Raw genomic sequence first — 27,463 nt, 5'->3', positions numbered from 1 at the left:
CGGTTCCCATACTGTGTGCCTGAACAGCCGGATACCAAAGTCCAAAACATCACAAATGCCGTCATAATATATGCACGAACTCTACCGAACCGTTTCGGCTGGGAAGCATGCGGACATATTTAAGTTGCTCTGGTTAAGAGCTTCTGCTAAATGACTAAAATGTAAATATAAACTGAACCATCAGACCTTTCAAATAGCAGCAGACGGCGCCAAAACCCTACGGATAAAACATCGGCTGCGTTTCAAACTCTATAAAAGACACACCCTCCTCCACTTACCCTCCCTTTGTGCCATTAGGGGAATCCCCGCGGGTAACTTTGTCGTTGGTCCAAATAATTTGCCAAGCAAGGGAAATTGACAACGCTTTTCCCTCGCTTTGAAACAGTTTGCGAGTGTACAATTATGTTCACTCCGGCTCTGAAACGCCCCATATTTCAATTCGTGACAATTGTACTAAGAAACGTCCGTCAACTTAAAACCAACATTAATATGGCGAAGTCAACATAGAAGTGTATATAAAAACGAATGTAAATAAATTGAAATTGTGCTACTAATGATCATGACGGCTCAAATACGTATCATAAAAGTAATGATGTTTCTGTTTGGTAAGCTTTTGTAAACGTTAACTTGCGCACATAACTTTTCCTGACATCACACTTATACATTATAATTTTCGATTTACCTGATATGGTAGAATGGCTAACATTCGATGTCTGTGGATGCGTTGTCTTCAAGCCAAGATACGAAATGCAATCATTATTGACTGTAGCCATATAAGGCACACAACAGTTTCATGATGACTCAAAACACAACTGCGGGATGAACGAGTGACAACTTTCCGGGCATTAGCGGACCGTTTAAAATGAATTCATTCTTCCCTCGTCCTGCAAGTGTCAACACGTCAGAAGTGTCCACTTAATTTGAGGGGAGAGGGTAACTATTTTAAGAGTTTGAAACGCAGCCCTCGATTGAGAATCCGTAAATCAGTGAAAAAGAACGGCCGATATTTTTTGAGTGTCTGCGCTCAGAGTGTACAGGAAACCAACACTCCACCGATTTACAAATAAATATAGCTACGTTTTGGTTACGTTTGTTGACAAATTGTTTATCTCAGATGGAGAGCCACAGTGGTGACAACATCCCTGCATCGAAATGCAGCTCAGTGAAATATTACACAACGTTACCCTCCGAGACTACACCAACTGAAGATGGCGAGCATTCTTCCGAGCAAGTTGGTGGTACGGAGACAAGACCGAGAAGTGAAACTTCGACGCAATATATTCCAAAAGCCGGGGGCCACTTACACTTTCAGATACCGAGAAAGAACAAAGAAAAGAGAGGTACTTTCTCAATGGCTAAATACTTTTAAAAATGAGCTGTAACAGTTGGCTCTGCATCTCAGTGCTAGAGGCGTCACAGCATACCCTGGTTCGATTCCAGGCTGTATCACAACCGGCCGTGGCTGGGAGTCCCATAGGGTGGCACACAATTGGCCCAGCGTCGTCCGGGATAGGGTTTGCCCGTGGTAGACCGTCATTGTAAATAAGACGTTGTTCTTAACTGACTTTCCTGGTTAAATAAAATAAATAATTTAAACGTTAATATGCTAGTTAGCCAGCGGATGTTTTTGGTGCTACTGTTACTGCGAAAGATACCCATGTTGTCTGGAAGCTAACGTTACTTTGGAGCGGCAGGTAGCCTAGTGGTTAGAGCTTTGACGGGGTCAAAATCTGTCGTTCTGCCACTGAGCAAGGCAGTTAACCCACTGTTCCCTGGTAGAGCGGTTATTGTAAATAGAAAATGAGTTTAACTGAATTGCCTAGTTAAAGGTTAAATAAAATAAATATGTTACATTCCAATGGCTATATATTTTATATTCCAATAGCTATATATATATTACTTACTTGTAAACAGTGTTTCAGCTGTCAGATCATTACATTTTACCCGGGTCACTGTTCAGGTAGACTATTTAGCATGTTCTTCGTTTGCTTAGTTAGGTCACCTGCTTTTATTGCACCTGGAAGGGAAACATGATTTACTTGGCCAGGTAGGTAGCTAGATAGCCATTGGAATGTAGAGTGGTGGTGAGCATTGTGTACAATAAACTTTAGAAGTGTAAGTAGATAGACAGATGTATTGTGTAAAATGTGATATGCTGGTAGACAGCACACTACTGTCGGCTAGCCTACATCTTGCACACTGTTTCTGCAGTGTTAATCTCAAGTGTTAATCTCTCTAGGACAAGGTGATTTTAATCAATATATTTGGCTGTATTTCCCCCCCCCCCCAAAAAAAATATATCTAAAAATAATAATAATAATATGAAATGCTAATGTAAAGCGAAGGTATATCATAAAGAACTATAAATGCCATAATGATTTGGACGAGACTGCCGAATCGAGACAAAGGTAAGAATCTCTGGATGAACTTCCTGTTAGCAGTTTTTCATATGTTGTATATTATATATTGTGGTATTTTTTATTATTATTATTATTATTTTTCCATCGCCAACCACCAGAACGATAGACAAATCAGGGAGCTATACCACTCTCCATAATTGCTGTTGCATATCCTTCCCCACAAACTCTGTTCTACAGTACACAATTTATGCAGATGTGTACATGTCTTGAGCCCCAATGTCGTAAAAGAGTGCACTGCCAAATTTGTTCTTGGTGGATCTATGAATATTGTAGAGGAAGTGTTATTCATGTCAACCAACACAGATGATACTACATTTCATAATGTGGTTTAATTTGTGTAAGGCCTGCATCCCAGCACATCATACATTGTGGTGCACAGTGGAAGATGTTACCACATTGAGACAGGCTTCCTGTTTATTTGAGTCACTTTTGAGAGTGTGCTTTTTCTCACTTCTGTAAAAGTAGACTTCACAATGTCTCGTCAGAAATGGCACCCAGTCATATTTTCCTGTTATTTTGGCCAATGTAGCTTTTTATAAGCCTAGCATCTGTAGTTGCATTTCTGGGAGAGAGAGAAATGGTTGAAAAAACACTGATTTACTAACACGGAGGGGGTGTTCTTTGTGTTGCGTGATGGCTTACCAAGTTTGTTTTTGTGTGTGGGTCAATATTCTGACTGAGCATAAAATAGACTGTGCATTATTTTGTCTCCGAAGACAAACATGTTTAGATTGGGATTTGGGACAGAACTGAACTGACCGACCTGACTGTCTCTCGTCTCTGTCCCTGTAGCGTTGTTCCAGTATGTGTCCTCAGAGTCCAGGGAGTTTGAGGACATCTTGACTATTCTGTCTTCCAGCTACATAGAAGCCAGCTCCAACGGGACGTTCGCGTACACCAAGCTAAGAATCGTCCACAGCGAACTGCTGGAGAAGAATGTAAGCAATGCTTTAGGGTGACATTTTCGTGACACAAAAATGCCACTCATCCGCAGCAGCGCTGATGGTTCATCTTTTTGATCGTTGTTTGATTGACAGTTTGTAGAGAAAAGGAGGGAGCTGAAGCTGGATGGGAGGACAGAGAAGGAGCTGGAGGAGACCCACTGTTTCCTGACTGCTGACTCCATCAAGGTGAAGGACCTATAGTATCGCCACGTGTATATGTGTATTGAATGTACATATTACGTGTAATAATACTGTTACACGCCTGGTTATAGCTACCATGGATCTGTGAGAATGGACTTCTTGTGGGGCACAGCTGGATCACCGCTCTGGGAAACCCAGCTAAGGGTAAGGTCATCATCCCAGCCATAGTGGGCTATTTAAACCTGAGTGTTGAAGTGTTGGCAGATGCTAGTTTATCTTTGGTGTAGTTATTGTTTGTATGTGTACATAGGGAGATCTAAGTTGAAGCTGAAGTGAGGATTATACCTAAGTGTTGTGATATCGTATTGAAAGGTCCCTGGCAATTCCCAGCCCAAGTAAAAAATGGTTATGAGGAGGAATAAGACTCAAATGTTTCCGTTTTATCTTCCAGGTGTTTATTTGTCTAAATACTCAGACTTACTGCAGATCAATCCTTTTAACCCTGGAGTCATGGGAGAGATCATCATATTCAAGGTTATCAAGGTAAGAAAACCCTGTTGTTTTTTGTAAAAAAGTGGTCCGAATATGAATGAAAGTAAACAAGCAAATCTCTCTCTCCAACAGGGTAAAGTAAAGAGCATCTATGATAACATGTCTAAGAAGCTTTTGGATCCCACACTCAGGTTTGACAGCCATTTATCGAAGAATGCCAGCATAGTCACATCGCTCACCTCCTATAGAGCCTATGAGCTCACTCAGGTACTGGTACTAACTACATTGCATGTAGAGGATAGGTCTCTCATTTGGATTATAATCGATTATTATACCGGCAATATTTGTAAATATTAAGAGGGAAAATCAAACTAAAATGCACGTGTGGCGTAGAGGTTTCTTGTATTTACTGTACGTCTCATTCTGGCCTACCCCCCCCCCCCCACCCCCCCACACACAGCAATACTTCTATGAGTATGACTTTGATGAGCTGAAGGCTCAGCCGAGGCATGTGTGCCCCTATGCAGTGGTCTCTTTCCAGTTCAAAGGCAAAGATGCTTCGTTACAAGCCAAGCCCATGGCTCCCCTAAGGTACAGGTCTGTGTCAATTATGTATGAGCGTTGATGTAGAAATGTCAACCAATCCACAACATGATTTTGTTTATGTTCTCTAACAGGTCAAACAGCCAAACATCTGTAGGAAGTAAAGGTAATGTCATAATTTGTTATGTGGAAGTAGGATTATGATATTATTACCATGTGTCATTTACATTTTAATCATTGAGCAGATGCTGTCATTCAGAGCAACGTACCAGGTAAGTACTCTCAATGTGTTCATGTTATCTGCTGATGGATGTTTTTGACTGTCATGCCCTTGTCTGTGTCTACAGGCAGGAGTAAATACACAGTGTGGAGTGGAGAGCTTGTGAATGGGGGTAGAGCAGTGTCCCAGGTCTCCTTCTGCTCCTTCTCTCCCCCCTTCCTGCCTTTCAAACTGTGAGTCATGTGACCTTTTTACATATCAATGTCGACTTGATAATGAAGTGACTATTATTTTTATTGTTTAAAAAACAAACAATAATCACCGACACCAAAAACATACAAACAACCATTTACAGACGCACACAAACAACAACTACATCGCCTCTGCCCAGACCCTCATGCTCACATTTCCATCCCTATTGCTTATGTTATTGTTTGCCACATGGCCTTAAATTGTACCAATTTGATTTTCTTTGTTGTCCTTGCTATTTCAATAAGAAATCATTTGATTTTTCCATTGATTTAATGATGGCAGATTAATTGATTTCCAAGTTTTAAAATAACCTTTTTGAAGATCAGTGATGAGAAGAGAATCGTCCAGCCCATTGGGTATCTCACTACACCCCCATATGCCATGTCTTGAAATATGCAGACAGACGGATTAAAAATATGTTTACATTGCATATTGCATTTGGAAAGTATTCAGACCCCTTCCCTTTTTCCAAATGTTGTTATGTTACAACCTTATTCTAAAATGTATTAAATTATTACTTTTCCTCAATCTACACACAATACCCCAATAATGACAAAGCGAAAACAGGTTTAAGAAATGTTAGCAAATGTATTAAACATTACAAAAACATATGTATTCAAACCCTTTGCTATGAGACTCAAAATTGAGCTCAGGGGCATCCTGTTTCCATTGATCATCCTTGATGTTTCTACAACTTGATTGGAGTCCACCTGTGGTAAATTCAATTGATTGGACATGATTTGGAAAGGCACACACCTGTCTATATAAGATCCCACAGTTGATAGTGCATGTCAGAGAAAAAAAACAAGCCATGAGGTCAAAAGAATTATCCATAGAGCTCCGAGACAGGATTGTGTCGAGGCACAGATCTGGAGAAGGGACACCAAAACAGAAGGTCCCAAGAACACAGTGGCCTCCACCATTCTTAAATAGAAGAAGTTTGGAACCACCAAGACTCTTCCTAGAGCTGGCTGGCCGCCCAGCCAAACTGAGCAGTTGGGGGAGAATGGCCTTGGTCAGGGAGGTGACCAAGAACCCGATGGTCACTATGACAGAGCTCCAGAGTTCCTCTGTGTAGATGGTAGAACCTTCCAGATGGACAACCATCTCTGCAGTACTCCACCAACCAGGTCTTGAAAGTGGAGTGGCCAGACAGAAGCCACTCCTTACTAAAAGGCACATGACAGCCCGCTTGGAGTTTGCCAAAAGGCACCTGTCAGACAATGAGAAACACGATTCTCTGGTCTGATGAAACCAAGAATTAACTCTTTGGCCTGAATGCCAAGCGTCACGTCTGGAGGAAGCCGGGCACCATCCCTACGGTGAAGCATGGTGGTGGCAGCATCATTCTGTGGGGTTGTTTTTCAGTGGCAGGGACTGGGAGACTAGTCAGGATCGAGGGAAAGATAAACAGAGCAAAGTACAGAGTTCCTTGATGAAAACTTGCTCCAGAGCGCTCAGGACCTCAGACTGGGGCAAAGGTTCACCTTCTAACAGGACAATGACCCTAAGCACATATCCAAGGCAAGGCAGGAGTGGCTTCAGCACAAGTCTCTGAATGTCCTTGAGTGGCCCAGCCAGAGCCCGGACTTGGACCCGATCGAGCATCTCTGGAGAGACCTGAAAATAGCTGTGCATCGACACTCCTCATCCAACCTGACTGAGCTTGAGGGGATCTGTAGAGAAGAATAGGGGAAACTGCCAAGCTTGTAGTGTCATAATGCAAGAAAACTTGAGGCTGTAATCGCTGCCAAAAGTGCTTCAACAAAGTACTGAGTCAATGGTCTGAATACTTATGTAAAAACCTGTTTTTGCTTTGTCATTATGGGGTATAGTGTTTAGATTGATGAGGGATTGGTCCTAGTCACATGCATGCGATGCTTACATGTTTCACGTAAAGAGGGTTGAGGGAATAGCCTTTCGCTGGAGTAGGGAGTAGAGTGAGACGACGTGCGCCATAAAACTAAAATGCTTGATTGCATTTCAAAGCATGAATGTCTTGTGTGCTGTGTAATTGCATGAACTAATTAATGATTGATTGATTGATTGATACAGTATCCTGTATATTGAAATATAGGCCGAAGTTCGTTCCGGTATTAAGACTGAACAGGACGCACTCTTAGGCCTACAGCTCTCGATGGTGCTTATACAAGGAAACTATACAAAGCCTATTAATGATAGACATGAGTTATTACTATAATGATGATCATAATAGTTGTAATAAGAAGGAGATCAAGAAAAAGGATGGTAAAGGAGCAAGCTCTGCGTGCATATTATGTGTGGCAAACCGGTGCTGTTAGATTACAATATAATTGTTCTGCCTGTTTGGAACAGTGTAAACAGCAATGAATAAATGAGCAATACCACTGATCTAACTATTTTTGTTGTTGTTATAAAGCCTTTATTAGACCATAGCAAATAATAAAGGCAGCCGAACCTGTGAAATTGCTTTATCTGACATGTTGCTGTTGCACGAGGCTTGGTGCTCACGGAATCAGTAGGCTATTAAACAAACACTCAAACAGGCAACAGAAGCAAGGGCTGTCTTATTTCTGTAGATATATAAATGGATGATTTATAAAGCCAGGCACATTTTAGCAGTTAGGCTATTGATTATAGACATAGTTAAGTTGGTTTCCTCTCTCCTCAATTTTCTTAGACAACTAGGCAAAGGCAAGGGCTGTTTTCTCGTCTCTGCTGCTACCTCCGCTGCATTGTTCTCCATCCCAATATGCTGGTTAATTGAGCTATTATGCACATAGCGACATAGGTAAAGGCGCCATTTCTACAGCCCACTGAAGATTGTTTGAGAACTGCGGACAGTGACCGTATCGAACGCGGGAGAAAGCACGTTTGTTATATAATATTCAATTTTTCTTTTAGTGTTGCACCATTAGTTTTTGCATAACACAAGCATATATCACATCCCCATGGCTTCTGCAAAAGATTAGTCCAGTGGTTCCCAACCTTTTTTAGTTACCGTGGCACCAACTGAATTTTGCTCTCCCCCGAGTACCCCTGAAGTACCTCCCTCGTGTGGATTTTACCAGGAAGCTTATGGTCTCACGAATCTTCTCAAGTGGGATTGGATTAGTCTACTTAGACCCGCGGAAAATCAGACGGATGCACGTAAATATTGTGACTGCTCGACTAAAGGAATCATCGGTCGACCAAAAGCCTATCGACCAAACAATAGATTAGTCGACTAAATGGGGTCGGCCCTACGCATACAACTTTTGGACTTTATAGCATTCCCAGATAGCATGGACTATTGAATCATTATTAGTTTTACACTTAAGACATGACTCTGCCGTTGTGCTGTAGAATTTAGTCAATTTTGTCTCTAAATTCGATACCTTTGTTTATACTGGATTAAGCATGCATTTTCTTTCATTTTCTTTCATAATTAGTTATGTTCCAACTTTCTCTCCATCTTGTACCAACAAGTCATTTTTAAGTCTTAGTTCCCAATAGTTTATATTTTTCTAAGACAGTGGTTCCCAAGCTTTTTATAGTCCCGTACCCCTTCAAACATTCAAACTGTGTACCCCCTCTAGCACTCTAATTTAGTTTTTTTTGCCATCATTGTAAGCCTGCCACACACACACTTTACGATACCTTTTTAAAAAAGTGTGAGTTTTTTTCACAACCTGGCTCGTGGGAAGTGACAAAGAGCTCTTATAGGACCAGGGCACAAATAATAATAAAACATTTTGCTCTTTATTTAAACATCTTACGTATAAAACATATTTGTTCAACGAAAATTGGGAATAACTCACCACAGATTAATGAGACGGGTGTGAAAGGATGTACATAACGCTGCAATGTTGGGTTGTATTTTTTTATTTAACCTTTATTTAACCAGGAAGGACTCATTTGAGATTTGAAATCTCTTTTTCATGAGCATCCTGGCCAAGATAGGCAGCACCAAGTCATTACACAATTACAGACAGACATGAAAAACGACAAGTAATCTAGTAAAAACCATAAATTCACAAGAGTATAACAAAATCATAAAACAGCAAATTAAAAACATTAACAGGTCAGGGAATCAGTCAAAATCGTTCATCAGTGATTTAAAAACACCAATTGGGACAAGAGGCTTGGAGAGAGGCTCCGTCTTAAATTATTTTAAATTTATTTAAAGTACCTGCGTAGTTGCGCAACCAACTCACTCAGGTGCTTCGCTATATCACATTTGATATTGTCCGTAAGCTTGAGTTCATTTGCACACAAAAACCATACAATGATGGAAAGACCTGTGTGTTGTCCTTGTTAATGCAGACAGAGAAGGGCTCCAACTTCTTAATCAACCTCAATTTTGTCCCTCACATTGAATATAGTTGTGGAGAGTACCTGTAATCCTAGATTCAGATCATTCAGGCCAGAAAAAACATCACCCAGATAGGCCAGGATAAAAGCGTCTGCTAAATGGCATATATTATTATTATGTGAGAAACTCATCATCATGCAAGTAGTCAGACAAGTAAAAATTATGGTCAGTCAAAACTTTAAGCTGGTCTTTCAATTTAAAAAAAAATAAAGAAAAAAAAGTGTCAATACTTTGCCCCATGATAACCAACACACTTATCGTATTGTAACGGTTTTCTTCCGTTGAAGGAGAGGAGGACCAAAGTGCAGCGTGGTTAGCGTTCAACATGTTTAATAAGGGCAATAAATGTGAACACTACAAAATACAAAACAACAAATGTGAAAAAACCAAAACAGTCCTATCTGGTGCATAGACACAAAGACAGAAAACAATCACCCACAAAACCCAACACAAAACAGGCTAGCTAAATATGGTTCCCAATCAGAGACAATGACTAACACCTGCCTCTGATTGGGAACCATATCAAGCTAAACATAGAAATAGACAAACCAGACATACAACATAGAATGCCCACTCAGCTCACGTCCTGACCAACACTAAAACAAAGAAAGCACAAAAGAACAATGGTCAGAACGTGACATGTATGCTGTAAAAGTATTACATGGTCGCTGCCCATATCATTGCATAGTGCCGAAAATACCCGAAAGTTCAGGGACATTGCTTTAACAAAGTTAACAATTTTCACTGTAGTGTCCAAAACGTCTTTCAAGCAGTCAGGCATTCCCTTGGCAGCAAGAGCCTCTCGGTAGATGCTGCAGTGTACCCAAGTGGCGTCGGGAGAGAACTGCTTGCACACGCGTTACCACTCCGCTATGTCTCCCTGTCATGGCTTTTGCGCCATCAGTACAGATACCAACATGAGCAGCAGCTACGTTTGGCTACATATGTACTGTTAGTGGAATTCCCGCAAGAGAGTAACGGTTAATGTGATTGGATGTAATTTATTTGACTAGGCTACCTGTATTTGACATTGTGTTGTTATTTCCCTGAACACGAGATGGTTTCATTTGATTTTTGGCAGTGAAATGAGGCTACTCAGGCGAGGGGGAAAAACATCACCCAAATGTAAAGCCACGTTGGAAAATATAAATGGACTGTTTGAAAATGTGAAGAAAAAATGTGTTAATTGTTTGTTTTTTCAACTGTGAATCACATTTTTATTTGGTGTACCCCTGACGGCATTGCGCGTACTCCAGTTTGGGAACACACACACACACATGCGTAGATGGTAGTTTGCACAAGCCTGGTGTCAGGTTGATGTCACTACTGCTGTACTTTCTGTCTGCTGTACGGTTTTATTTATTTCTAATAGTTTGTCAGTTGGATATGCTCTCTGCAAGGTTTTGTATATCTTCTCTATCACATGAAAAAAAAAATTCTGAATCAAATAAGATTCCCTCAAGGTTGCTCTGATGTCCAAAATATTTCAAATAAAAATGTTGTGATATGTAACTTTTTTAAGTTGCATGTATTTGAAACTATCGACATCGGTCAGTTCAAAATTACTTCTTAGTACTTTCATGGAAATACATTTATTTCCTGTTACCAAGTCATGTACAGTTTCTATGCCTTTTGTTTTCCATGTGGACCAATTCATTGGTGAATTCTGATGCACCTCGACTAAAGACATCTTTTTACGTTGTCTATTTTCAAAAGATAAAGTGAACACATTAACAATATTGTTGAAAATGAAACATATTCTACAAGAACCAGTATCATTCCATAAAAACACAACCTTTTGGAACAATCCTTGGATACGTTTCATTTTCAACATTATTGTTTAGTGTTCTTAACTATGAAGTTTTTAATGTTCTTAGCTTGCAGAGTATGAGATTGCATCCTCCTAAAGTACGCTTTAAAGGCATCCCAAATTAGTTGAAGTTAGATGTTTACAGACATTTTGTAGGAGCCATTAAAACTTCTTTCAACCACTCAAATTTCTTGTTAACAAACTATAGTTTTGGCAAGTCAGTTAGGACATCTACTGTGTGCATGACATAAGTCATTTTCCCAACAATTGTTTACAGACAGATTATTTCACTGTATCACAATTCCAGTGGTTCAGAAGTTTACATACACTAAATTGACTGTGCCTTTAAACAGCTTGGAAAATTCCAGAAGCTTCTGATAAGTTAATTGACATAATAACCTGTGGATGTATTTCAAGGCCTTACCTTCAAACCCCGTGCCTCTTTGCTTGACATCATGGGAAAATCAAAGGAAATCAACCAAGAGAAATAAATAAATTAAGCCTTAATCTATGGGTTTCACATGACTGGGCAGGGCTGCAGCCATGGGAGGGCCTAGGAGGGTATAGGTCCACCCATCCACTGGAGAGCCAGGCACAGCCAATCAGAATGAGTCTTTCTCCACAACAGTGCTTTATTACAGAAAGAAGGGAACCAGTGTCATTGTGTGTCCGTTCTAGGCCAGAGAAGCTGGAGCTGGGTCTGGTGATGAGTATGGACCAGGTAACTCAGATGATCCCCTCGGCTCTGTTCTCCTGGAACCTGTACGCAGGCAGCCACCAAGGTACACATTACATACAAGGGGATCACATTACACAAGTGCTGGAGATCAAAGAATATATACGCAGTACTGTATGCTCAGCGAAAAGTAAAAGACTGCATCGTCACACTGCGATCTATGCTCCCATGTTGTACGACATGGGTATCTTTTGTCATTCTTACTTGTGACTACACTGGCCACACGTGCTTGTATGCCATCATGCACATTGATTGATGTTGATGATTTTCACCAGGCGTGATCATGACACGCATGTTAAAATACCCAAATAAATTATGTTAATTTCAGGGGCGGGTCGACACACACATGAACCATTCATGGACATTTAGCTAGCTAGCGGTCGCTAGTTTGCTAGTTTGTCCTGGGAGATGAACATTGGGTAATTATTTTGCCTGTCATGCATATGGTCCTCTTTTTAGCTGGTTCTTTGTGGAATTTTGACCCGGAGTCATACAAAGTCGTGTTTCTCTACACTGACAATTAATCCAATTTAGATTTCATGTGTCTATACATGTGCCAATTTCTGCGATTTGAAAAAGACTCACTGATACAGGGCTTCAAACGTCTCTAATGGTGTGTGTGTGTGCGCGTGTGTGTGTTATTGTAGTGTTGAAGAGTGGGACACACTGCAGTCTGCTGGAGGTGGTGGATAAGAGCAAGTCAGGAGACTGTCTGGCAGCACTGCTTCAAGGCATGGAGACACAGCGACTGGTAGGTCCAGGTCCAGCAAATCTTAACTAGACCAACCCTCCTCCTGGAGAGCTATTGGGAATGCAGGCTTTTGCTCCAGCCCTGCTCTAACACCTCTTCTATGTGCAGGTTCTTGTCCACATGTTGGCTGACAAAGGATTCCTGTTCCTCCTGTCTTCAGTTCAGATGGCCACCCCAACTGGTAAGTCAAATCACTTTACATTTAAGTTGTTCTATGCCTGTGTAGTAACTATGTAATAACTTAGTATTAATGTGTGACATAGTTATTCTCTAATTATTTACTATTTTTATTTTTTATTTTTCAGAAAGAAGAGATGGGTTGAAAAAATGCCTTCGAGCACTATTTGTTTTTCAGGAGTCCAGGGACGTGGCAAAATACAGTTCAAAGTGTCCAACTACCCAGGAGCCTTTACAGACGTCCTCCCTTGACCCCGCCATGCCCCAGCTGAACAGCTTTGTCCCAGCCCTGCATCACGCCCTGGTCAAGGTGCGCTGCAACCCGCCCGCTGACCTCTCGGCCGGGGTCGAGCGCCAGGCCAGGGACTACCTCAGTGGACTCCACCATGGAAAGGTATAAATGTGTGATTATATGATAATATAAGCATGTTGATGACATGTTTTGCGTTTTGACTAGTCAAACTTTTAACTTGATTTTGACTAACCATATGTGTATGTTATTGACATGTGTTTTGTGATGATGCGTTGAATGTTATGTGGTGTTTTACTTTGTACCTTTTTTGTGTGACATGGAGCTTATTTCCATTCAAGAATACAGAAAAGTTTTGTATCATCTCCTCTCTAGCGCCGCCACATCCCCATGACTGAATATGACACCAAGCTGGATGACCGGGGGAAGCTGTTCCCGGCTCCCAAACACCACAAACTCAAAATGGAGGGCTACCTGCGCTCCTACATCTACAACCCCAACCTCTACACCATGCCTGTTTTCCAAGCCAAGGAGATGGTAGAGAGTTACTGCACTGTGCCCGATGACAACAGCCCTGTCATGGGCTGGGAGGGCAGTGGAGCCAAGTCAGTGGTAGGGTCAGAGGTCAGTCCTTATGGTGCCACTGCTGCCCAGTCCCCGGGGGTCCAAGTCAACCACTCTCTCTCTCAGTTTCCCACTGACGCCAAACCTCAGAAGTTGAAGGAGCTGATTAACCTGATACTGTGTTGGCGGAACATAGAGGGGGATGTCCGGAAGAAGGGAGTACCGCAGGGAGGACGAAAGCAGGGGGCAGGTGGGTTGGACCCCCGAGGACTGAAGAGGAAGCCTGCAGAGAGGACTCTGAACTACCGGAAGAAGGCCTCACAGGAAAGAGGCAGAAGGGATAGGAGAACAGGTATGGAAAACCTTACTGAGGATTGGCCTTACACGGAACCAAAACTGGCTGCGCGCGTGCACCATCGTGCGTACATTTATATTGTCCCCCCACAAAAAACGCAATCACGACACGCAGGTTAAAATATCAAAGCAAACTCTGAACCAATTACATTAATTTGGGGACAGGTCAAAAAGCATTAAACATTTATGGCAATTTAGCTAGCTAGCTTGCACTTGCTAGCCTATTTGTCCTATTTAGCTAGCTTGCTGTTGCTAGCTAATTTGTCCTGGGAAATAAACATTGAGTGGTTATTTTACCTGAAATGCACAAGGTCCTCTACTCCGACAATTAATCCACACATAAAACGGTCAACCGAATCGTTTCTAGTCATCTCTCCTCCTAGGCTTTTTATTCTCTTGACTTTATATTGTGATTGGCAACTTTCATAAATTAGGTGCATTACCACCACTGACCTTGTTTGTCTTTCAGTCACCCACATGGGTATAACCAGTGTACCTGCTTCTATAAACCAATGAGGAGATGGGAGAGGCAGTACTTGCAGCGCGATCTGCGTCAGAAATAGAATTGACTTCTATTTTAACCCTTGGCAATGCAGACGCTCGTTGGCGCGCGTGAGCGGTGTGGGTGCAATAATTGAATAACAGAGATTTCTAAATGTATTTTGCAATGCTCGCGCACGCACGCGAAGCGAGTGGTTTAGTCAGCCTGTTAGGTATAAGTAGTGGAAACTAGATTACATTAACTTGAAATCCAGTCCTTCAGATGTTCAATCCAGTTCCTTAAATGTGTTTCATGGATAGTTTGCTGGCTCACCTAGCAAAAGAGATCCACAAAGTGTTAATGCAGTAAACGTCTCTTTTTTTTCTCTCTTTCTTTTCTCTCCCTCCCAGCAGCAGCTGCAGAAAAGGGCCAGGGTCCTTCTTGTCTGTCCTCTGTGATGCTGCAGAGTGTTGGTCTGAGAGACGTGGACCTGAGGAGAGACCGCTCAGAGGCTGCTTTCAAGTTGTCTGAGGGGAGAGGAGGAGGAGGATGGTCAAGAGAGGGGACAGAGCAGACTAAAGCTCTGCTGTTTGATAGGATGATCAAGCTGGGCCTGCCGCCCAATCAGGACATTGACCTGAGGAAACGACCTTCTGGGGGCCTGCAGGTCAAGGCTGACTTCTTGGAGGTAATAAATCGATACCTTTGTTTCCTAAACCTGTTATTTTTTTATTTTTTTTTGCGTTGTTTGTAACTTATTTTAAACTTATTTTGTACATAATGTTGCTGTTACCATCTCTTATGACCGAAAATAACTTCTGGACATCAGAACAGCGATTACTCACCATGAACTGGTAGAAGCTTTTTTTCCTTTAACCCGTCTAAGACTGGGGTTCGCTGGGGGAGTCAACATTACTCAGAAATAGCATTTTAAATATTCACTTACCTTTGATGATCTTCATCAGAATGCACTCCCAAGAATCCCAGTTCCACCATAAATGTTTTGATTTGTTCGATAATGTCCATCATTTATGTCCAAATATCTTATTTTGTTAGGGCGTTTGGTAAACAAATCCAAAAGCGCGTTCAGGTCGCGCTGAACGTCGGACGAAAAGTTCCAAAAGTTCCGTTACAGCCCGTAGAAACATGTCAACCTATGTATGGAATCAATCTTTAGGATGTTTTTAACATGAAACTTCATTAATGTTCCAACCGGACAATTCCTTTCTCTGTACAAATGAAGTGGAACCTTTCATGTGAGCGCGCCAGACCGAGGCTGTGGCACTCTGCCAGACCACTCACTCAAAGAGCCCTTATGAGCCCCTCCTTCAGAGTAGAATCCTCAAAACAGGTTCTAAATACTGTTGACATCTAGTGGAAGCCTTGGGAAGTGAAACATAACTAATATCACCCTGTATCTTCAATGGGGGCTGAGTTGAAAAACTACAAACCTCAGATTTCCCACTTCAACACCATTATCCCAGAAACCCTAGACCCAGTCCAATTTGCATACCGCCCAAACAGATCCACAGATTATGCAATCTCTATTGCACTCCACACTGCCCTTTCCCACCTGGACAAAAGGAACACCTAGGTGAGAATTAATATTTATTCACCACAGTTCAGCGTTCCACACCATAGTGCCCTCAAAGCTCATCACTAAGCTAAGGACCTTGGGACTAATCACCTCCCTCTGCAACTGGATCCTGGACTTCCTGACGGGCTGCCCCCAGGTGGTAAGGGTAGGTAACAACATATCCGCCCCGCTGATCCTCAAAACGGGGGCGTGCTCAGTCCCCTCCTGTACTCCCTGTTCACTCATGACTGCACAGCAAGGCACGACTCCAACACTATCATTAAGTTTGCCGATGACAACGGTGTCAAAAGGCTGTACTCAGATTATTGCATGGTTTGATTTCTCCGTAAAGGCTTTGAGGGCCTGATCAATGACGAGACAGCCTATAGGGAGGAGGTCAGAGATCTGGCCGTGGTGCCAGGACTACAACCTCACCCTCAATATGATTGTGGACTACAGGAAATGGAGGACTCGAGCATGCCCGTCTCATCGATGGGGCTGCAGTGGAGCAGGTTGAGAGCTTCAAGTTCCTTGGTGTCCACGTCACCAACAAACTAACATGGTCCAAGCACACCAAGGCAGTCAGGAATAGGGCACGACGAAATCTATGGGGACTGAAAAGATTTGGCATGTGTCCTCAGATCCTCAAAAGGTTCTACAGCTGCACCATCGATAGCATCCTAACTGGTTGCATCACTGCCTGGTATGGCAACTGCTCGGCCTCCGACCGCAAGGCACTACAGAGGGCAGTACGTACGGCCCAGTTCATCACTGGAGCCAAGCTTCCTGCCATCCAGGACCTCTATACCAAGCGGTGTCAGAAGAAGGCCCAAAGAATTGTTGAGGACTCCATCCACCCTAATCATAGACTCTTCTCCCTGCTACCGCACAGCAAGCGGTACCGGAGCGCAAGTCTAGGTCCAGGAGGCTTCTAAAACAGCTTCTACCACCAAGCCATAAGACTCCTGAACATCTAATCAAATGGCTGCGCAGACTATCTGCATTGCCCCCCCCCCCTTTACACTGCTGCTATTCTGTTTATTATCTATGATAGTCACTTTAATAACTCTACCTACATGTACATATTACCTCAAGTAACCGATACCCCCTGTATATAGCCTCGCTATTATTTTACTGCTGCTCTTTAATTATTTGTTACTTTTATTTCTTATTCTTATTTTTTAACTGCATTGTTGGTTAGGGCTTGTAAGTAAGCATTTTACTGTACACCTATTGTATGTGACAACGTTTGATTTGAATATGTGTACATAACTTTGTATTGTTCTCTGTCTGTCTGTCTGTCTGTCTGTCTGTCTGTCTGTCTGTCTGTCTGTCTGTCTGTCTGTCTGTCTTCTGTCTGTCTGTCTGTCTGTCTGTCTGTCTGTCTGTCTGTCTGTCTGTCTGTCTGTCTGTCTGTCTGTCTGTCTGTCTGTCTGTCTGTCTGTCTGTCTGTCTGAGAGCAGACAGCAGGGAGCACGAACAGTCTGGAGGGCTTCAGTTCCAATGGTGAAATGCCCAGAAGATCACAGTCCCAATATCAGGGGGAAGAACAGATGCCATGGGTCCTCATCCCCATCACAGGTATGGACCGTCACTGCACATACAGCAGAACTCGGGCCGGGCAAAAGTTTTACCAATTACGATCACATATCACAAAGTTAAAGCTATATGTTCCCATAGTATATCCCCACAGGTATGGACTATCACATAACACATAGGCTTTTCCTGTAATGTGCACTTGTTCCATTGAAATATGTTTGAAGAAATGTATGCACATTCAGTACCAGTCAAAGGTTTGGACGCACCTACTCATTCCAGGGTTTTTCTTTCTTTATACTATTTTCTACATTGTAGAATAATAGGGAAGACATGGAAACTATGAAATTACACATATGGAATCATGTGGTAACCCAAAAAGTTTTAACTAATCAAAATGTTTTATATTTGTAGCCACTTTTTGCCATGATGACAATTTTGCACACTCTTGGCATTCTCTCTACCAGCTTCACCAGGAATGCTTTTCCAACGGTCTTGAAGGAGTTCCCACATATGCTGAGCATGTGTTGGCTGCTTTTCCTTCACTCTGCAGTCCAACTCATCCCAAACTTTCTCAATTGGGTTGAGGTCGGGGGATTGTGTAGGCCAGGTCATCTGATTCAGAACTCCATCACTCTCCTTCTTGGTCAAATAGCCCTTACACAGCCTGGAGGTGTGTTGGGTCATTGTCCTGTTGAAAAACAAATGATAGTCCCACTAAGCGCAAATCAGATGGGATGGAGTATCACTGCAGAATGCTGTGGTAGCCATGCTGGTAAAGTGTGCCTTGAATCCTAAATATATCACTGACAGTGTCACCAGCAAAGCACCATCACACCACCTCCATGCTTCACGGTGGGAACCACACATGTGGAGATCATCCGTTCACTTACTGTGCGTCTCACAAAGACACGGCGGTTGGAACCAAAAATCTCAAATTTGGACTCTTCAGACCAAAGGACAGATTTCCACCGGTCTAATGTCCATTGCTCATGTTTCTTGGCCCAAGCAAGTCTCTTCTTATTGGTGTCCTTTAGTAGTGGTTTCTTTGCAGCAATTCAACCATGAAGGCCTGATTTCATGCAGTCTCCTCTGAACAATTGATATTGAGAAGTGTCTGTTACATGAACACTGAAGCATTTATTTGGGCTGCAATTTCTGGGGCTGGTAACTCTAATGAATTTATTCTCTGCAGCAGAGGTAACTCTGGGTATTACATTCTGGTGGCGGTCCTCATGAGAGCCAGTTTCATCATAGTGCTTGATGTTTTTTGCGACTGCACATTTTCCGCATTGACTAATCTTCATGTTATAAAGTAATGGACTGTTGTTTCTCTTTGCTTATTTGAGCTGTTCTTGCCATAATATGGACTTGGTCTCTTACCAAATAGGGCTATCTTTTGTATACCACCTTGTCACAACACAACCGATTGGCTCAAATGCATTAAGAAGGAAATAAATTCTACAAATTAACTTTTAACAATGCACATCTGTTAATTGAAATGCATTCCAGGTGACTACCACATGAAGCTGGTTGAGAGAATGCCAAGAGTGTGCAAAGCTGTCATCAAGGCAAAGGGTGGCTACTTTGAAGAATCTCAAATATGAAATATATTTTGATAACACATTTCTGATTACTGCATGATTCCATATGTTATTTCATAGTGTTGATGTCTTCACTATTATTCCAGAAAAACCCTACAATGAGTAGGTGTGTCCAAACCTTTGATTAGTACTGTATATTTTCATTTCTATGAGATAATTTGGCTGATATGTGAAACTATTATGATATTTACTAATACCTTTTACTCCTGTGCAGGGCTGAAGTCAAACAAGTACTGTCTGAGCGAGAAGGACAACCCTCAGGACCCACGCTTTGTTCCCCAGATCCCCATGGCAAACAGAAGCTACCTCCCCTGTGTCCCGGAACGACGGGAAAGAAGCATCAACTATACGCTAGAGGAGCTCCCACAGCATAGCCTCAGTACTTCCCTAGCGGTGTCAGAAGAGCCCAGCCCCTACCCCAGTCCCTGCCCAAGCCCCTGCTCGTGCTACAGTCCCATGGAGGATGAGCAGCAATTAGCTGAAACCTCCTGCGACCCCACAGAAATAAGCGGCAACCATAAGACGAGCACAAACCAGAGCTTCTTTCAAATCCCTGGTGCTCCAGCGAGCACCAGGCAACTAGACAAGTGCCGCAGCCCCTCACCTGAGCCTAAACCAAATGGAGAACCAACCCGTACTATCCCTAACCCTGTGGAGGCTGGGCAGGAACAGGTTGAAGGCAGCACAGGAAAAGTTATATCTGGCGTGGTTGCTGAAGATCCAACCACAATGGATGTTGGACAAGAAGAGGGGGAGGAGGGAGAGGAGGAAGAAAAAGAGTTGGAGGAGGACGATGAAATTGAAGTGGTAGATGAAGAGGTGGAGACGGTTATAAAGCAGACAGAAGAGGTGTCACCACCCTCTCTTGACCTCAGTTCTCCTGAGCAGATTCCCGTCCAAAATCCTCCCCCCATCCAGAACACTCCTCCCGTCCAGAGGCCCGTGCTGAGCAGAGTGAACTGTGTCCTGGACCAGCAGTTCAGCGACTTCTCTACAGAGATGCAGATCCTCCTGCTCAGAGAGAGTGTCCACTACAGCTCCCCCCTGATCCCTAGCCAGAGTCCTCCAGGCCATCCCCCCATCCTGCCCTTCTCTGAGTATGTCTCCTTCTACAACTCCTCCCCACCTATGCAGGCCTACGTCAGCTCCCTGAGAGACCACATGGGCACCGTCATAGACACACAGGAGCAATGGATTCCTAGCATGGTGGCCACTGACTCTCCCCTGGTCTTTTCTAACAATAACCACCACCATGCTAGCCACGTTCATAGAACTACATACAACTGGTACCCTTCATCTCGTGGCCCTGTTTCTCACTCTGTCCCCAGCCCTCACCCTCCATCCCTGTCTGCCCCTGGTCGTGCTAGTTCAGACTCTTACAGTTCTCTACCTGTGTCTCATTCTGTCCCCAACTGCCACTCTCCTGCCTCTTCTTCTGGCCCCGGCCTTAACCTTGCTAGTTCAAACACTTACAGTTCTTTAGCAGTTTATCCGTTTCCCTCAGCTGTGTCTCAGTTTAATAGTAATAATAACAATCATGTTATTATTCACTCTTCATCCTTCCCCGGTCCTGGCACTGCCTCTCCTTTTACCCCTCCCCTCTACAACAACCCAGCCCAGACAGAGCTGCCTCTATCTCAGCTGCACTCTAGTCTAGCGCCCCTCCCCATCCAACCACTGGCACTGGGCAACCAGTGGATAACAAGAGCGCAAACAACAACAGAGAACCCGGACTCAGACTGCCGAGAGCAACTGGGAACGTGCAAGCCAAGTGCTATGTCAACCACGACAAAGAACACTGACTTAGATGCTCGTGGGCTACGGGGAAAGTGTAAGGCACAAACGAGTGCAACGTTTCAATCAGAAGACAATGTCATAATTGTTGATCCTCCGGTTTCAGAAGCCACCATGGTGGCTCCACATCATCTCACTCAGATGATTGAGAGTTCTTCAGGGGTGGGAGGGCCTTTCCCAAACTCAGGGCCGGATCCACCTGCACCCATCAGTAGTCTGATTAGCCAGCTGAAACCTGAGCTGTTAAGTAACCTGGTGAAGATTATAAAAGATGTCCAGAAGAACTCTGTCCAGTTCTACATCCACCATATCAAGGTACTAAACATTTGGGGTTCTTGTAAAAAGGGTTTTATAACTACATTTGAATAATTGAATGGGGTGCAAACATGCAGTCACACACACCAACCTCTCTTTTTCATTGCATGTTTATGTGCAGTGCCACTGTATGAAAAATACCTTGTTTCTCTCTCTCATTGTCCTACCAGGAGTACATCCAGAGATTGGGGAACATAGAACACAGTCCTGAGAGTTTCTTGGAAAGAGAGAACCGTTTGGAAAAGTATGGTTCTCATGCAGAACAAGGAAATCACAGCTCACGTTCGTAAGGTACTTGACAACAATATCAGTCATTCCACGAAATGAGTACCTTTTGTGTCCCTTTGATATTTTAAGTAGAAATTGTGCACCGATATTGGATTTTAAAAGCCTTTTAAATTATGAAGTGCCCTTAATTCAATACATTTTTTAATGAAAAGACTTATACTTTGAAGAATCTCAAATATAAAATAGTTTGATTTGTTTAACACATGATTCCATGTGTTATTTCATAGTTTTGATGTCTTCACTATTATTCTACAATGAAGAAAATAGTCAAAATAAAGAAAAACCCTTGAATGAGTAGGTGTCCTAACTTTTGACTGGTACTATGTGTATATATATATACACATACATACAGTGAGGGAAGAAAGTATTTATTTGATCCCCTGCTGATTTTGTACATTTGCCCACTGACAAAGAAAGGATCGGTCTATAATTTTAATGGTAGGTTTATTTGAACAGTGAGAGACAGAATAACAACAAAAATCCAGAAAAACGCATGTCAAATGTTATAAATTGATTAGCATTTTATTGAGGGAAATAAGTATTTGACCCCTCTGCAAAACATGACTTAGTACTTGGTGGCAAAACTCTTGTTGGCAGTCATGGAGGTCAGACGTTTCTTGTAGTTGGCCACATCTCAGGATGGATTTTGTCCCACTCCTCTTTGCAGATCTTCTCCAAGTCATTAAGGTTTCGGGCTGACGTTTGGCAACTCGAACCTTCAGCTCCCTCCACAGATTTTCTATGGGATTACGGTCTGGAGACTGGCTAGGCCACTCCAGGACCTTAATGTGCTTCTTCTTGAGCCACTCCTTTGTTGCCTTGGCCATGTGTTTTGGTTCATTGTCATGCTGGAATACCCATCCACGATCCATTTTCAATGCCCTGGCTGAGGGAAGGAGGTTCTCACCCAAGATTTGACGGCACATGGCCCCATCCATCGTCTCTTTGATGCGGTGAAGTTGTACTGTCCCCTTAGCAGAAAAACACCCCCAAAGCATAATGTTTCCACCTCCATGTTTGACGGTGGGGATTGTGTCCAAATACTTTCCACAATTGCCTCATACATCATACAACCTTTGGATTGCTGCCATTGTGGTCTGATTCATCATAGCACTGTGAGGACAGTGCCGTTTGTCGACAAAATGTTATCCCTCTTCCTCTTCCCGAGGAGTAGCAGGGGGTACACTCCTACCTTGTGGAACCTATGTACCTGGAATCATTAATGACAAGATAACTTCCAGAAACACAACAAATATCAGTCAAATAATGACATTTAGATTTACAGTCTTAAATGAGACAACAACAAATAAGTGCATAGGGCCTATCATTTCCCTAAGCTAGAAATGCAGACATCTTTTTAATGGAAAAAATAATAAAGCTTACCAGCTTGTTTGCTGCATTAACCAAGGTTGCATATCTTCCATGTTTCATTGTCCTATTTTCCCATTCATCTGTTGCCTTCATTTTTTGGGCCTCTAACTTGACCTTGAGCTGTATTTTTGCACCACAGAACTGGCACTTCTTTGATGCTCCTCCTATTGCTGTTTTACAACTAGGACACAGCTTACGGCTGGAGCCAGGAGCCATTCTGCATGAAAGGTGGATACGAAAGTGTCTGAAAAAAATAGCCCTTATACACATAACTTTGATGATGTTGCACCAGGGAGGTCCACTCTGGCACGGGACTTGAATTGCCAAGGAGAACTAGAGATTGTGAGATAAAAAAAACTATACTAACAATAGCAATTAATAAAAGAGAGTTTGGCCAACTAAGGAGCTGACGACGAGTTCACATTAAACATCAAGCCCCGACCCTTCTCAAACCCATTAAAGAAGTGCTATGTGTGTGTTTTGAAGGTAACGTGGGTTTCAATGACTCAATCACATGGGTCAGATCTGATAATGGACCTCACCTGGTACTTAAACAAAGCCTGAGACTTTAACATTACCCCACATGCCACACTGTAATGTAAAAATGTGCCATTCTAACTGTTGTAACCTAGATATAGGCTGCCTGCCATAGCCTCAGGAGCATAGTGCAATGAGTGTCGTTAGTTGACAGATGAAACAGTACCTGGGCCGGTGAGATTTGTTTACTTATTTTAAGCTACAAATTTTGAATAAATCTCCTCCAGTTGGTTGGCATTTTGAAACTACAACCTGGTTTGGTTTTTGAAAACAAAATAAATGGGAAGAAAGATTAATTAATTAAAAGCGAAAAAGTCTCCACTTACTTAAAATGCAGCCAGAGGATGGATCAAGAGGATGGAGAGAGAGAGAGCAAGAGAGACTAAAGGTGTCAATCGTAGGTCTGAGTGGTCTGAATAGAAGGGTGGTAGGTGTGAAGGGTCTTTATTTGGAGCTGCAGGGTAAACAGAATATAACACGTTTAGAATTGTATTTGACTGCTGTGTATGTAGGATACTTATTTTAATAAACATGTTTAATTGAGCATTAAGATTGTACTTCGTTTGAAAGTGGATTACATCACAAAAACTACAGGTGATGTATAAAAATGTAAAGAATGTGAATGATGGATAATAAGATGACCATTGGATAGATACACATTCACTGTGGATGGGAGCATTGCTGGGTCCAATTCATCCATTGTTTGCCGTTTTAGATCTTGTGGAGCAAACAATTGTCTTTAGAAAGGCTTTGAAAAGACTAGTTGAACTAGCTCTATTAGACAGGGGTGTCAAACTCATTCCACAGAGGGCAGAGTGTCTGTGGGTTTTTGGTTTTTCATTTCAATGAACACCTGGACAACCTAACCAGGTGAGCAGAGTTCCTTGGTAATTTTTGACCTTCATTTATCAATCAAGGGTGGTGTCACGACTCCCGCCGAAGTCGGCTCCTCTCCTTGTTCGGGCGGCGATCGACGTCACCGGCTTTCTAGCTATCGCCGCTCCATTTTTCATATATCCATTTGTTTTGTCTTGTCCCATACACACCTGGCTTTCATTCCCTAATCATTCTACATCTATTTAGCCCTCTGTTTCCCATCATGTCTTTGTGTGTAATTGTTTGTTTGGTATTGTGGATTATTGTCGGGCGCTTTACTTTTGTCATGTTCCGTGTTTTTGGCATGTTATTGTTTTTAAGTGCTGTGTATTTTGGAACGGAATTAAAGTGCGCCTGTTCACAACAGTCTGCTCTCCTCTGCACCTGACTTCGCCTCCCGTACACCCCTTTTGACAGGTGGAGCAAAAACCTGCAGGCACTCGGACCTCCCATGGTAGGAGTTTGACACATGTGGATTAAAGTAATTAACCACTCAAACTATTTTAATGAGGTGTGTAGATGTTGCCCAGAACAAAACCCTGCGCCCACCATGAAACTCCATTGACTGCCTAGCTCGCTCTAGCTAGCTAGCTGAAACTGTTGAGTAGGCCTATAAGCTAAGATGTTCACTGAAAACCTTAACAGATCAGTGAAAATGCATAGTGGTTTGAGAAATGTCGTAAAAAGCTAGAGATCAATCTCCATAACATTACATACTTGCGATTACAACCACATTGTTATATTGCATACTTCACTTACCGGGAAAGATAATGATCGGGTACGTTCCAAGTTGCCTTTGTTGTAGTCATGATACGCATTTGTGTTGTAGGTCAATATACACGGATTCTGCACAGGCTAAGAATATACATTCAAACTACCTGGAAAAGCGTTCATTTTATTAAATTTTATATTTTTTTATAATCTGAACAACGCATAAAGTAACCTCCCTTGCAGCCGACTGTGTTGACGTGCTGGAACGCGCTCCGCATTACATTGGGTTGAAGTTGTCTATGTACAGTACTGATCTTGGGTCAGTTTTCCGTTATTTTCTCGTACGACTTGGGGAGAGAAAGCAACGTCAGCCGCAAGGGTTTTGATCGGTCAACATATGTTTTGACTGCAATGAGCGCAACAACACCCACAAATATCAAGCGAAACCAAGCATAGAAAATAGTATTTGCCATTGGATGTAGGCTAAACATTGGAACCGCTTCAATATTGTGTAGATATGACTTGGTCTTAAAGCAACCAAACATTTGTTAGTATTTTTTTGCATTTCATTATTACTTTTTTACTTTAGTCTTAATTATATAGTTATTGTTTGTATAGCCTGTATCTCAGACTACCAGAACCTTAATAATAATCACCATACTTACTTCACAAGCAATTACACTAGTTGACTGCACAGACACATAGTAGGATACTGACACTCACTCCGCGGTGGTCGTGAATGGGTATGAAGGCTGGACAAGTCGGAGTTCTCGGAAATTCCTCGTTCCGACTAGGACGTTTTCACTTGAATGACCCTCCAAGTGGGAAATTAGAAAATGATGTTGCCAATCTTATTGGTTTAAGAATTGTTCCGACTTCAAAAGCACTTGAACACAATCACGTTGGAGTTACAACTTCCCATTTTCCCACGAGAATGTGAAGCCAGCATAATACTGCATTCAAGTGCTAGTCGGTACTAGGAAACTGACATTTCTGACTTGCTAACTGGTTGAAAAAATATAACAGTATCCTAAGTATATAACATGATTGACATGACCGTAATTCATTATTTTACATTAACTTGTTTAACATGTAATAAATGCATTGAAGTAAATTGAAATGGGTTATGAAGAAAATCGTGTACTGTTGCCTACACGACAAAATTGCCTTTCTGATTACAAGTGCACCAGTATACCAAAGTATTAAGCGAAATCAAGCATAGAAAACAGCATTGGCATTAATAAAACCATTTAACGTAACTGTATTTTCCCAACAATTATGATCAGCAAGTCTAAAACAGTACATATGCACACGACACATTATAAAACAAAGACAACATTTCTGTATATTCACAACGTTGAATTGGCCATAAAGAATAACAAAATGAAAGACTATCGCGTCTATGGTTGTTACAAATTTAACCAGTAGGCGTTTATATTTTTGCACGAATTTAGAAACATATAAATTAGTGTCTTTTCTCGCGAATTAAGCCACACAAACGTACGAAATATGCTGAAATGCATTATGTACATATATGCACGAATTGAATGTGAGACTGTTGCAACTACAGACGACATTTAAAAAACGTTGAGGTCCATCCAACAGCAAATAATGTTTCACTACACGATTTGAATGCATGCAACGTTCTGCATACAGTGGAATTCACTATTTGATGCAAAACTGATACCCTCTATAAAGAATTGTGCTAAAGGCCATATTTAAGTCTCAATGTAATTTTAATGGTAAAAGTCTTGAATGGAAATTCTTCTTAACGAATAAATAACTTAAATATACATTAACCTCTTAAATTAAAATAAATTAACATTATCATCTATAGAATTATATAACAAACAAAATAGTACAATCTGCAGCAGATTATTGAACTAAGTATACATACCAACTAGAAAATAAGCAGCTGTAAAAGTGGAAGTGGAAAACAAAATGGAAATAAAGGCCTGATGGTGGCGCTAGAGGAAAGGTCAAGTGGTCATCACATCAATAAGTTTCTTCCACTTGGTCTTGATTGTGCGCAACAAATATTATGGCAATCCAGGCATTACTTTGAGATATATATATTGTTCTCAGCCTGTGGGCATCATGCATGTAGTGATCCAATATCCATAACAATGCCATTTAACAGTTATCACTGGCCCTTGCTCGCCCTTGCCTTACTCAGCGCCGAGCCTTCTTGCTAGCAAAGTGACTGATCAAGTCTTTGAAGTCCAGCTTTCTAGCTAACTGACGTTCAATGGACAGCATGGCAAGACTGCAAAGCCTGTCCTGGAACATAGTGGACCTCAAATAGTTGATCACTTTTAGCTTACTGAAAGCTCTCTCGCCACCAGCAACAGTCACAGGCAGTATGGATAAAATATACATAAAGCAAT

At 42.1% G+C, this 27,463-nt stretch overlaps 1 protein-coding gene across 5 annotated transcripts; it reads left to right on the top strand.

Annotated features, from left to right (window-relative positions):
* The first annotated feature begins 834 nt into the window (after positions 1 to 834).
* On the top strand, positions 835 to 24,731 carry LOC118399930 (uncharacterized). 5 transcript variants are annotated; one of them, XM_052473219.1, is made up of 19 exons: positions 835 to 1,340; positions 3,213 to 3,358; positions 3,458 to 3,550; positions 3,637 to 3,709; positions 3,957 to 4,048; positions 4,130 to 4,264; positions 4,458 to 4,594; positions 4,675 to 4,706; positions 4,888 to 4,993; positions 11,834 to 11,937; positions 12,539 to 12,642; positions 12,751 to 12,823; positions 12,948 to 13,213; positions 13,445 to 13,985; positions 14,879 to 15,156; positions 17,508 to 17,625; positions 19,399 to 21,293; positions 21,464 to 21,584; positions 23,092 to 24,731. In XM_052473219.1, the coding sequence occupies exons 1-18, from the start codon at positions 1,115 to 1,117 to the stop codon at positions 21,581 to 21,583; spliced, it is 4,539 nt and encodes a 1,512-aa protein (XP_052329179.1). In that variant the 5' UTR covers positions 835 to 1,114; the 3' UTR covers position 21,584; positions 23,092 to 24,731. The 5 variants fall into 5 exon arrangements, with proteins under 5 accessions (XP_052329179.1, XP_035652049.1, XP_035652051.1 ...); XM_035796156.2 differs by lacking the exon at positions 23,092 to 24,731 and adding an exon at positions 22,249 to 22,984; XM_035796158.2 differs by lacking the exon at positions 23,092 to 24,731 and having other exon boundaries at positions 4,458 to 4,588; positions 21,464 to 21,875.
* Positions 24,732 to 27,463: the final 2,732 nt, after the last annotated feature.

Source organism: Oncorhynchus keta, chromosome 21, assembly GCF_023373465.1.
Source record: "Oncorhynchus keta strain PuntledgeMale-10-30-2019 chromosome 21, Oket_V2, whole genome shotgun sequence".
In the NCBI taxonomy this organism is placed as follows: Eukaryota; Metazoa; Chordata; class Actinopteri; order Salmoniformes; family Salmonidae; genus Oncorhynchus; species Oncorhynchus keta.
Note: the sequence above shows the minus strand (reverse complement) of the source record. Positions and strands in the feature narration are given on the sequence as shown.